At 32.1% G+C, this 13,192-nt stretch overlaps 1 protein-coding gene and 3 non-coding genes across 5 annotated transcripts; 3 read left to right on the top strand and 1 right to left on the bottom strand.

Moving 5' to 3' along the window:
- Window positions 1-298: 298 nt before the first annotated feature.
- TRNAL-CAA lies at window positions 299-382 on the top strand. Its single transcript has one exon. It is a non-coding gene; the product is annotated as a tRNA-Leu (tRNA).
- A 910-nt stretch (window positions 383-1,292) lies between these two features.
- On the top strand, window positions 1,293-1,376 carry TRNAL-CAA. The gene has a single exon. It is a non-coding gene; the product is annotated as a tRNA-Leu (tRNA).
- Window positions 1,297-3,047, bottom strand: LOC109160900. 2 transcript variants are annotated; one of them, XM_019309163.1, is made up of 4 exons: window positions 2,903-3,047; window positions 2,694-2,766; window positions 1,647-1,821; window positions 1,297-1,370 (listed from the first exon to the last, which is right to left on the bottom strand). In XM_019309163.1, exons 1-4 carry the CDS (start codon window positions 2,932-2,934, stop codon window positions 1,312-1,314), a joined length of 339 nt encoding a protein of 112 aa, XP_019164708.1. In that variant the 5' UTR covers window positions 2,935-3,047; the 3' UTR covers window positions 1,297-1,311. The 2 variants fall into 2 exon arrangements, with proteins under 2 accessions (XP_019164708.1, XP_019164710.1); XM_019309165.1 differs by having other exon boundaries at window positions 1,297-1,367; window positions 2,903-3,046.
- A 2,558-nt stretch (window positions 3,048-5,605) lies between these two features.
- On the top strand, window positions 5,606-5,690 carry TRNAM-CAU. Its single transcript is given in 2 exon segments — window positions 5,606-5,643; window positions 5,655-5,690. It is a non-coding gene; the product is annotated as a tRNA-Met (tRNA).
- Window positions 5,691-13,192: the final 7,502 nt, after the last annotated feature.

Below are 13,192 nucleotides of genomic sequence, written 5' to 3'. Positions count from 1 at the left end.
TATAAAAAATTATATAGATAAAACTAACTACATGTCTCTATTAATGCAATCTTAACTTGTAATGTTCCAGGTGAAACACTACGCAATTGTCGTGATAAATAGATTTTTAAATTTCAGTACAATGTTAGAACAACAACTAGTTTGGCTATAGTACTATAGTTAATGGGTTGGCTCTATGCTAAATCGATCCAAGACTTTAAAAAAGTGGTGGTGGAGAGTAATTTTAAGGTATAGCCGTCAAATTTGTTATGTTCATATGGAAGCTAATTACTGTACGAAGTAGTTCACAAAATGTGAAGTCAGGATGGTCGAGTGGTCTAAGGCGCTAGACTCAAGTTCTGGTCCTCGTGAGAGGGCGTGGGTTCAAATCCCACTTCTGACAAAAAAGTAATACCACAAAGGGGTAACCTAAGAGTATATACAAACTCTAATTACAAGGTCACGATCAAGACCCAACTTTTCTGATTTTGAGTCTTATTGTCTTTTACCGACTAAAATCATAAAGTGCGATTATTTTTGAATAGTGATTGTGAATTTCTTTCGTTGCCAAAAAAAAAAAAAAAAGTTTCTGTATGTGGAAACCACCTCCTTCAAATATTAGACGGCCAAATGACAAACTATATTGATTTGAGGACACCATGATTTTTATAATATGTTTCTTTATTTAAATTAAAAAAATAATTCTTTTAACCTTCCAATAAAAAATAATAATAAATTGCACCATTAAAACAGTGTTGTACGCTTTACTACTACTTTTCCTATTGACTCAGTTTCTACTTTCTAGTTCGAATTTTCCACGTACTTTAGAACTCTGTTGAGGCCCTTTCAAAAAAAAAAAAAAAAAAAAAAAAAAAAAAAAAACTCGCATTGACGGGTTCAATAAGCTTGTTAAGTAGTATTGCTGGACCATCGGACCTATTAAATCCATTGATATGTTCCGTAATCGTCGAATAGTATTTGATTATTCGTTTAGTACGTCAAGATCGTTCATTCATATTGTTTTGATCATACATTTCTATACAGAATGTAGTGCATTAATGCAATCTTAGCTTGTAATGGCTTAGGTGAAACATTGTGCGATTGTCGTGTTGAATGAATTTGTAAATTTTAGTACAATGTTAGAACAACAACTAGTTTGGTTATAGTATTATAGTTAATGGGTTGACTCTATGCTAGATTCAAGACTTTAAGAAAGAACGTGGTGGTGGAGAGTAATTTTAAGGTATAGCCGTCAAATTTGTCATATTCATATAGAGGCTAATTACTGTACAAAGTAGTTCACAATATGTAAAGTCAGGATGGTTGAGTGGTCTAAGGCGCCAGACTCAAGTTTTGGTCTTCATGGGAGGGCGTGGGTTCAAATCCCACTTCTGACATAAAATAAAAAAAAAAAAAAAAAAAGAGTTAATCAACGATTTGGTCACTCAATTATTGCCAAACTGTGAATGTAGTCCTGTCCTTTAATTCCTTAATCATCGATTTAGCCCCCGAAAATAATTCTTTAATCATCGATTTAGCCCCCGAAAATAATTCTTTTTAGTCATTTTAGTCCCTCCGTCGTTTTCCGGCAACACTCCGGTTAGACCTCCGATTTACCAGGGTCAATTTTGTCATTTCATTTGTTTATTCACTTCGTACTTGCTTACCCCACACTTTGAGTTTGGCATCTTTCTCTTCCATGGAATCTGCTACTCCAAGGAAAGCTATCATTCTTTCCAGTTCATCTCTGATGTACTCAACTTCCTCTGAGCATACACTTTCAGTTTGACCACGAGCAGTCATGAGCTCATAGAACTTGCGCATCAGCATTTCTTCCTCAACCTAAAAATATCATGCAAATGAAGATAATTACATAGATATTGAAGAACACCAGAGGCAACTTATGACTACAAATATCATGCAAATGACAGCGTTATTACTCTGGTTACACCATATCAGAAAGGCTCAAAGAAGATGCAAAAAACCATCCAAAACATTGTTGCTGCCATTTATTCCTTGATTTAGGAAATCCAGTTCTTTAACTCAAGTACTCAACCTTAGTCAATATACGTTGTAAGCAAGACCAAACCCCCCCCCCCCCCCCCCCCCCCCCATAGAGAAGTATTTATATTATCTATCTAGAAGAAAATGATAGGTAGGATAATCAATTTCAAGAGGGAATCAACCATCTAGACTTGCAATGATACATGACATTAGGCCGGCTAATCTCATTTAAAACATTTTACACCAAACCCGAATTAGTTCAATCGCAAAATGACCATAATGTACCATCTACCTTCCCTAAAAAGGTTCTTGTAGCTAAAAACCAAACTCTTCTCAAGCAAAATCTTAAGACACCATCAAAGGGTAGATTCCAAGAGTTCAAAATAAACAATTTTAAGCATTACAAGCTTTGCACAGAACCAGAACAAAGAACACAAAGTGCATACAGCCTCTAAAATGTTCAATCTTTTCTAAACAACTGATTGGTTGAGATTTGAGCAGAGTATATACACCCAAAACAGTGAATTTCTTCTCTTCCCCTATCCTATCAGCAAGCATACGGTTCTTAGCAATGAAGTCAATAATCAAAATGTGATTAGGAAATAAACTAACTGCATAGATTAACAAGATTACTTACTGAAAATTACAGAGAAGATAAAACAGTGTTACAAAATGGAATCACAAAAGAACTAAGACATTTTGAGCAAAACCTGAAGCGTATGCAATTCGTGCGACATGGAATTATAGGCTTCCATAAGGAGCTCGTATTCCTTCTCTAAATGTCTGCACCACCCCACAGAATATCATCATCAGAAGATCAGACATCAAAGATTAACCCTAACCGTGAAAAAAACGAAAGTAAAGCAAATGCACTGTGAGATAAACAGTAAACAATAAACCATTCAAATTCGACAATTACTTTAGCGTTTCTCCTGCGTATCTAGGATCCATCTCTGTTAGGAGTTTAATCTTCAAACAATTACTGAGTAGTGAATTCCATGGAAGAGAAAGATGCCGAACTCAAAGTGTGGGTTAAGCAAGTACGAAGTGAATAAACAAATGAAATGACAAAATTGACCCTGATAAATCGGAGTGTTGCCGGAAAACGGACGGAGGGACTAAAATGACTAAAAAGAAATATTTTCGCGGACTAAATCGATGATTAAGGAATTAGATGACTACATTCACAGTTTGGCAATAATTGAGGGACCAAATCGTTGATTAACTCTTTTTTTTATTTATTTTATTTTATGTCAGAAGTGAGATTCTAACAAATTTTCTAAAGGGTTCAGTAGACCTGTTAAGTAGTATCGTTAGACTAACGTGTTTGTTCAACTGATCTATTGAACCCGTTGAGACATTGACGAGCTCAATAGACTCTTTAAGTAATATTGTTCGAAAACTAAAAACGCGTTGAGGGATAAGATTTATGAATAGACAAGTGCAATGCAGGTCAATGGCATTAAAATATATCTTTGTCGTACACAGAAGAAGAATTAATTCATCACAGGTCGCATGATTGATAATGACAACATAATTCGTATGTGATAATGACTGCATTCACACCGAATCGAAGACAAATGTGAACCGTTCCCATAACCACGGAGAAGTAACAATTTCAGAATTACAATTTGTAAAGTATACTTTTAAATTGCACATGTAAGTTTCATAAAATTCACAAGTGAATTTTTAATGGATTTTAGTGATGTGGAGGAGAGATGAGGGGAAGGTTTGGCGCGGGGGGGGGGAGGGTGATAGATGAGGGGAAGGTTTGGCGGAGGGGGGAGGTTTGTTAGAGTAAAATATGCAGGCCGGCCTAGAGGGGCGGGGCAAATGGACATTCGCTCAGGGCTCAATGTTAAAGCGGCTTTCTAATTTGGATTTTTATTTTTTGATAAAGTTAAGAGAAAAAAATATTTCTTGCATGAGTAGAGATTCGAACTCACAACTTCAAAATTATTATTTAACATTAAATCGACTTAACCATTATAATCATTTAATATAATAATTCAATTAATAGATACTCCGTATATATTAGAGAATATTAAATTAATTTATTATTAAACTTCATACAGGGACCCAAAGTTTGAATGAGCACTATTCCGGGATTAGTCCAACTGATTTTTTTTAAAAATAAAGTTTTTTAAAAATTATAAGTCCATAAAATTCAAAGTTATCCTTGAATTATTTTCAATTAACAAAATCTTTTGAACTATATATATATATATATATATATATATATATATATATATATATATAAACATTTTAATTTTATTATAAGAGATAAGAGAAGGGGGATATGCCCACATATTATACAAGATAATACACTTCCACTAAAGTTTAAACCCACAACGTTTCACATAAGAGAGCAACTTAATACCATTGAACCACAAAGTCCGTAATTTTATATATATATATATATATATATATATATATATATATATATATATATATATATATATATTAATGGTCTTTGTTTTTACTTTGTCCCGGACCTATAAAATGATAGGACTTATGCGCCTAGCAGCTGCGTCGGGTTATCGTGAACTAGTAAAAGAATAAAATTGAAGTATTAATCTTGGTCTAATTGTTGTCAAAAAAATAAAAAAATCTTGGTCTAATTCTAATAGATTATGAATGGACAAGTGCAATGACATTCATATAAGTTTGTCGTACACAGAAGAATTCATGATTGATAGTGACAATATAAATCTTGTTCACACGTAGTAATTAAAGGACTGATCGATAAAGACTGCATTATATTCACACCGAATCCAAGACAAATGTGAAACCGTTACCGTAATCCAAAAGTAACACTCACGGGTATTGATGCAACGTGGACGATGGTCCACGACGTTACACGATCTCTTAATATGGCCGACGCCTAAACTCTGCTATGCCTCTAATCTCAACTCCTAAATCCTGATTTTTGTCAATAAACTGTTTACTGTTGTCCGCAAACACTCGATTCTTTACGAGATAATATCTACTCAATATACTTTCTGTTATATTACAAAGAGTCAATACTCTAAGATCGAGAATTTGATCCTGTGACTTTCCTTCAAGAGAGCCACAGATGTGCCAATTGAATATAATAACAAAAGAAGGGAATCCCAATAAAAGAGAGATAATGATCTCTAGCAATAATTATTAATTACTCATTAAACAATTATCTACTTTTGCCAAGCACCTTGTGCAATGATGGCACCTGGATTGGACTCTCAATGAGAGATTGTGAGTTCAAACCTTAGTAGAGACGTTATTGGCTTTTTGTGCTTCAGTAGGTTAAGAAAGTAGTTATGAACAGATACTACATTGTATAGAGTCACTAGCATTCTGTCCGCTTTTAATACTTATTCGTTGGTTTTCTGCTAAACAAGTTAATTTGGATTCAACTGAACAATTTTACTAGTTTAGGAAATTTGAATGTAGCTGTTTTTTTTTTTTTACTTATGAGATTCAATTGCACTATTCGGTTGACTTAGGATGGCAATTTAACCATTTTTCTAATTGATTAAACTTTATATTGATCTTACTCAATAGGTCTCACAAATATGGGCTCGTGTGGCAGTCTCACAAAAATGGTTGAACTTATAATTAATAATTGATTGAAACTAGCAAAGGGGTGGTGGCGCAGTTGGCTAGCGCGTAGGTCTCATAGCTTAAGAGTGATCCTGAGGTCGAGAGTTCGAGCCTCTCTCACCCCAAACTTCATTTTGCCTAAGAGATGCTGAACCCGTGAGTGGTAGCCTGGTAGGTTTTGTTTAAATTGTTTTTGTATACATAAAGAATATATAGGGTTTTGTTTAAATTGATTTTGTATATAGTTAAGTTAATTCCAATGATGGTACATTAACTATTGATATTTATCAATTTTATCTTTAATTTTCAATTGAATCATAAATGATCTATTGATTATTGACTTTACCAATTTTCATAATAAACTTTTAATTTGAACATAATGGTCTCTTGACGACTACTGATTTTGTTCTAAATTTGGTATTCCAATAAAATACCTATTTAGTAAACATTAAATTTAAAAATAATATTGTAAAATTTTGGTTCTTCACATTCCCACTAATAATGAACACAATGTATTAAATTTATGAACTCAATTTGCCAATCTCAACAAGTCAATTTTTGTATTATTATCCTTAAATTTAATGTTTACTAAATGATTATTAATTGGATGACCAAATTTAGAACAAAATCAATAGCCAAGGAATCATTTATGATCAAATTAAAAGTCGATGATGAAAAATAAAAATATCACTAGACAAGAAATTGTTTATGGTCCAATAATTAAAAATCAATGATAAAAATTGATAAATGTCAATAGTGAAGGGATCATTACTAGAATTAATTATTTTACATACATGAGGGTAATTCGTGGGTGAAATAATTTTGAACACAAATGTGAGCATAAGAATATTGATTTTACGTTTTTATATGGGATAATCATCACATTTTTTGTTGTTGATTTAATCTCTTAATATAAAATAAAATAGAAATAATAATCCTATTTTAGTCATACATTTTCAATTTTATACAATATAGCCATCAATATAATTGGTTTATCATGTTGTAGATTTAATCTCTCAATATAAAATAAAATAGAAATAATAATCCTATTTTAGTCATTTTTCATAGTTTAGTAGGTTCAAATTGGTATGATAAATATTAATTAAGGATAAGGGTCAAATATAATAGTCCGTACTCCCTCCTACCACCCTTAAAAAATGCAATTGGCACCATCAACTCATCAAAGCTCCGAATTGACCACCTTATTTGTCAAAAAGAACATGTTCATCTCAGGCACAAAGACATTATAATATATAGATTTTTGTAATCCACATACATTATTGGACCATTCACAATTATATAGAGTTATTATAACTAGGGGTGTAAGTGAACATATCTTTCAGTAAATTACTCGTGTTCGTAGTGTCTGTATTCATGTTTAGTATGTGTTTGTTTATGTTCGTTTATTAAATTAAATGATCATAAATAGACAAATTTTAGAGGTCATTTAATAAACGAATAGAGTATGAACATTTGTATGCTCGTTTAGTGTTTATTTAATAATATAATGGTCACAAACATACTCATTTTTTTACTTTTATACGGAGTATTAGATGTTGTTTTATACTTATTTGTATTATTTTTATAGTTGTTATGTTGTTTGTTTGGTTATTGTCCGTGAACATAGACTATTTGTTATTCGTGAACAAATTATATATGATCATGAAAATGTACAAGCTAAGTGTTTGTTTGTTTAGTGGGTAGCTTGGTTGTTCACAAACACAATTAATTGACCAAACAAAGGAACATGTTCACGAATGTTAATGAACACAAGTAGAATTTTAAAAAATCTTAACAAATGAACATGACCATGAACACTATAAAAATCGTAACATACGAATTGAACACGAACAAGTTATTATATGTTAATTTGTGTTCGGTTCGTCTTTAATCCCACATCCCGATCAGATAGAGCATTTAGGAGGATGTAAATCATGGTGGCTCAATGGATCGACAAACAGGGCCAAATGTCGGTTCGCACAAGGGGCCTGCCTACTTTGAGTATAATCCCCACATTGTCACTGTCGCTGCCGAGGTTCGAACATTAGTCTCTTCTCTTAAATACGTACTGCCTACTGAATCAGTGAGCTAAGACCGTTCGAACAAGTCAAGTAACTACCTTGATGCGTTCGCTGATATTCTCTCCCCTCAACATCACACTCTATAAAAAAACTCACTTTAATTTTTATAGCCAATGGAGATGCTCTAAGCCTCTAACACAACTCATTCCTTAGTTTTTTTTTTTTTTTTTTAATTTGACGATCCCAATTTATACACATATTGACTTTGTTAGATAGATCCACTGGTATTTGGTTGCTCCCTTATGTGGGAGGTTTAGGGTTTTAGCCTTGGTGCAGGCGTAGATTGTATATGTGGGTATTCCTCTTTTTCTGTAATAAAAAAAAAATTAAAATCTCTCAAAATGAGTGGAGCATGATTCTCATGCTTGAACGTCACGGGTTCAATTCTTGCTAATTGTCACGATCAAACCAGTTGCATAAGGTCTTCTTAAGTATTTTACTTCTCATGATATGTAGTTTGCAGACTATTAAACAAAAGCGAGACTGTTGCATAAGGTCTTCTTAAGTATTTTACTTTTCATGATATGTAGTTTACAGACTACTAAATAAAAGCGAGATTTGCCCAATGCACACCATTGGATAATGGTTGCGTGTTTCACTTGCCACAAAATAAAAAAGAAATTAAAATGGCATTATTCATCAACATTTGATTTTTTTTTTTCCTTTGTGTGTGTGAAACTTTTTTATTTATGAAACATTACTTATTATATAATTGGTGCAATAATTAGGAAAGGGATATCTCAATATGTTTCATAATCTTATTGGAGTAATATTTCTATATATATTCTATAATTTATTTCTCATATTAGTTGTCCATTAACTCTATCTAAGAAAATACGTGTCATTCTCTTACTTAGTGAGAATTTTGTTATTATACTCTACTAAATTTAAGTTCATCTTGTTATCCAATGTTAGAAAATGCTCCTAATTTAGACGTTTTATTATATTGATAGGATTGTGCTTACCCCATGTATACTCTATTGGGAAATAAAGCAGGAAAATGTCGTAGTAGAACTACTTCGATTTAGGCTAAGAACGGAGCAAAAATGAAAGAATAAGGAAATTTGTGCCGTGTACATGATAATAATACTTTAAAATTGATTTGTGCCGTGTACATAATAACACTTTAAAATCAATTTTTGAAGATTGTGCCGTCTTTAAAGCCCTGTACGGGTATATATAGTGTCTGGGGGGGGGGGGGTATAGACGGGTATATATATAGTGTCTAATATAACTGTCTCCCCAATTTCAGCCACCACAATTAACCGAAGCAATAGGCCACAATTAACCGAAACAATAGGCCACCAAAAAATGTTACACATGTCACACGTGTGAACCGAGCTGAGCAAGCGACAACAGAGCGCACATGGGATTCCCCCTTTCTTTCCCTCCATAATTTTTCAAAGCCTCCTAAAAAGGTTGGTATTTAAATGGATGGAAAATTTCTCATTGAAAAGCAATGTGGGATAAGAGTTGTTAAGAAACTACATCTATTTTGAATGTTATATCCAACATATTCATATGTTTTGCACCGGTCCTAGCATTGTATAGGCTTGGAGTCGGTAAATGATCAAAAAAAAAAAAAAAACTACTACAATTAATTCGTTATGAGACTCAATTTCAATATTTTATTAACTTGGGATACTTATTTGACCTCTTTTTCATAAGAATATTATAATCAAATAAGACTCCTTATTTATATGATTGTATTCAATTTACTTAATTTAGGATTTAGTAATTCCCCCTGTACTTTGCTTACCCACAAAAAAAAAAAAAAAATTGTTAATAAATCTGGTCTCCTTAAATTAAGTGTCTGGAGCCGCCACGAAAAAAAAGAAAAGAAAAGAGTAATAATTAGCACGTAAGCACTACGAAAGCACACGTCACTCGCGTGCTAATTCCTTTCAACGTGCATTCACGTTAGTTGTACAAGTACTACACATTTGATTGGAAAACCATGCACTTTTTAAGGAAATGGATTTTGACTTTCCTCTCATATAATCATTTTTTACTTTAATTTCTACTTTTTTTTTTTTTTTAATGAAAGAAAGATGATTTCTATTAATTAGCGTAAAAAAGAAGATAGTCAGAAATGAAAGAGGGATGAACATCAGTCCACTCTCTACGATGAGACATGGAAAGAGATTTCCAAGCTAATATATGAACAATTCGATTCGCTAATCGTTTAGCAAATGAGATAAAAACATCAGTTAGCAATGACAGTAAATATTTTACATATAATAAATAAGATCAATTGTTCATTGTCATGTACTCAAATTGTGCCTCAATGTTCTCCACTTTGTTAGAATTAGTTAATCAAGCTATAACATTATACTTCAATGTAAATCTAGAGTGTAGTTGAGTGGAAGGGACGCATCCATTATTAACCAAACGTTAATGATCCGATCATTGACTTTGTGTATGAAGCAGCTTAATCACTGCATCGAAGGGTGGAAACCCAAAAAAAAAAATTATACTTCAATGTATATTTTTTGAGAAATTATACAATATCAAATACTACTTTGTCTTATTTTACGTGTTCTGTTAATTATTTCCCCGTCTAATCAACTTTATATTGTTTGCTTATTTTCTTTCTATGCGAGAAGATTTGTAATACTGGGAAGGTCGGGATCTTAATGCCAAAACAAATTATTCTTGGTTGTTAATTTGATGGTAACAATGTGTTGCATCGTGGAAAGAGAGAGAGGAACACAACCCACTCAAAATTAGTAGTACTGTTGTTATTTTCCGTCATAGAGAACCTGAATGTTGATACCAGATTAGGTCGGAATTCTTAAATCACATTACAGTATGTTACATAAGACATATAAATACATGTAACAGAACTTAAGTATAATTAAGACCGTAGAGTCCTACCACAATTTGATTCATTTGGCAGTGTCGTTGGTCAATCGTCATGTTATTCTTAGAAGTGAGCTTTGATTTGTTCTCGAGCCCCTAATCTTTTCTCATTAAAAAAATTAATCTTAGCATGAATTATTCGATAAAGTCATGTAAAATAAAATATAAAAAAAGTTGGTCCATATATATAGGAAAGTATATGACAGATAGAATGGGCACATCGCACATGTAAATGTGAGTCAAGAATTAGGATAATGCTACGTGCAATATAATAAGTATTGCAGTATATGCGTCTAGAACAATTCGTACTCTTATTTTCACCGGTCAACTTTCCATTTTTCTCATTATTAGATTTTAAACAACATTTTATTATTTAATTTAATGCATAATTTTTTTTTTAAAAAAAATACAAAATGAATTAAAACTACACTCTTTCGGTATTGAATGTAGAAGAACACTTTAAAATTTTGTGTATGTTATTCAATTTGGTAAGAGTTTTAATTTAAAAGTTAAAAAGTATACTTAACGGTGGTTTGGTTTGAGGAAACTATTTAAAGAGAAATGAATTTGAAATTTTATAGAAAATAAAATAGCGAAAAGATTAATTACATTGTTTGGTTAGAAATTACTGCGAATATTGATTTTATTGTTTGGTTGGGTTTGAGATTTTAAGGAATAATGTGTATAAAAAACAATATACCCCTACACAATGACAATAATAATAATAACTTTATTGTTGGTAAGCAGATTGTTAATGCAATTAATTGTAAAATCAGAGGACCGCCTGTTATATGAGTAAGCAGCCTTGTTAAATAGTTCTAAACACGACTTTTTCTCCAAGTAAGAATCAAATTCTACGGAAGCAATTTGAGTTAAATTCAAATTAGTCATCTCACAGAGTCACAGTAATTAGCATACAGAAAGTTGTATGCGAAAATAAAATAAAACAAAATAGTTAAGCCAAATTAAATATTAATTTAAAATAGTATATACTTAGATTGAAATTTTGTAATTTGCTCTTTGTAAATGTAAGGTTACTATTGGAACACTATGCTAAAAGTTTATAGGTATATATTTATATATAAATTGACTGAATTATTGTTTGTGTAGCAAAGTCTTCCATAAAATAAGATTTTGAGACCAAATTATTCCATAAAAGACTTTATATATGGACCATATAGTATTCCATAAAAAAAAAAATAGACTACAAAGGAAGTTGTCTGTCTATACATATGCATGATTGTAAATTATTCTTTTAATAATTTATTGAAGAGTTAATTTCACTAGATATCCCTTATTTTTTGTGACAATTTCAAATTTAGTCCCAGACTATTGTTTTTGTCATTTAATATCCTAGACTATTATTTTTTTTAGATACTTTTAGTCCTTCTCATAACTTTAATTTCTTATTTTTAGTAAGGGCATTTCTGTCTCTTCATATTTTTCTTTTGTTATTTTTCTTGTTTCAATTGGTTTAATTAGTTTAGGACTTTATTATAAATCGGTGAAAAATATGATTACTAAAAAACAGAGGTTAGCTTAAGGTGCGTCAGCCTAAAGATTTAGATACGTGATTTTCCTTCTTAAGGTGCGTCGATATAAAGTTTTAGGTGCGTAAGTTTCCTTCTTAAAGTGCATTGTTTTCCTTCTTAAGGTGCGTTGTTTTCTTTTTAATGTGTGTTTTTTTTTTTTTTTTTTTTTTTTTTTTTTTTTTTTTTTCATTCTTAAGAAAAAATAAAATAAAATGAATTTTTTTAATTTCATATAGAGTAAATACCTAAAATGGTCCCTCGACTATAGCTAAATTCACAAATTGGTCTTCGACTTTCAATTTTAACCAATTAAGTCCTTAATTTTGTAATTTTAACACTATTTAGTCATCCGTCTTTTTGACCGTTTGTTGACTGTGATTTTTGAGGATATATATGTAATTTCACGGTCCATCGTCGGTTTTTAAGGTTCCGGTTGCATTTCCAGACCGCACTGTTACATTTGAATCCACTGCCGAAAGCAATCTACCAAATCCTGTCGCATTTCTTCATCCTCCCTTTGGATTCAATGTAGTTGAGTTCGTACCAGAACGAAGAAGACGACGTGTTTCCGAACAGGTGCAACGTCATCCTGGAGGCCTCCACGTGCTTCGACGAGACACAGTTGTTTGTGGCGTTGGACTTGATGAAGATTGCAAATTGGGTTGTAGCGCCGACAATGATGAATTATGCGAAGGTGGATTGTGTTGTGGCAGTAGGTGAAGGCTAGCTATGCGGTGGAGTGTGTCATGGCAGTAGATGAGGGCGGCTGGGTAGTGGCTTGTGGCTGGCCGATAGACTGTGTTACGGCAGTGGATGAGGGCGGGCGGCGATGAAATTACATATATATCCTCAGAGATCACGGTCAACAAACGGTCAAATAGATGGAGGACCAAATCGTGTTAAAATTATAAAGTTAAGGACTTAATTGATTAAAATTGAAAATCGAGGACCAATTTGTGAATTTAGCTATAGTTGAGGAACCATTTTGGGTATTTACTCTTTCATATAACAATTTTAAAATTTCATTGATTTGAGCAATTGATCTATATTTGATCAATGACTCAAATCTAACCCCATTTTTTACCTACGAGCAACCCAGCACTAGGTCAGAACTTCTCCATATATATAAATATAGTTATTTATTTATTTATT

Source organism: Ipomoea nil, unplaced genomic scaffold, assembly GCF_001879475.1.
Source record: "Ipomoea nil cultivar Tokyo-kokei standard unplaced genomic scaffold, Asagao_1.1 scaffold2921, whole genome shotgun sequence".
In the NCBI taxonomy this organism is placed as follows: Eukaryota; Viridiplantae; Streptophyta; class Magnoliopsida; order Solanales; family Convolvulaceae; genus Ipomoea; species Ipomoea nil.
The sequence above is the reverse complement of the archived record's forward strand: the minus strand, read 5'-3'. Positions and strand labels throughout refer to the sequence as shown.

Bases quoted from the DNA above. Each gene is read 5' to 3' on its own strand.
- LOC109160900 (XM_019309163.1), bottom strand. From the start codon at position 2,934: ATGGATCCTAGATACGCAGGAGAAACGCTAAA. The intron at 2,767-2,902 runs GTAATTGTCGAA...GGGGTGGTGCAG, and splicing joins TACGCAGGAGAAACGCTAAA to ACATTTAGAGAAGGAATACG. The intron at 1,822-2,693 runs GTTTTGCTCAAA...TGATATTTTTAG, and splicing joins ACGAATTGCATACGCTTCAG to GTTGAGGAAGAAATGCTGAT.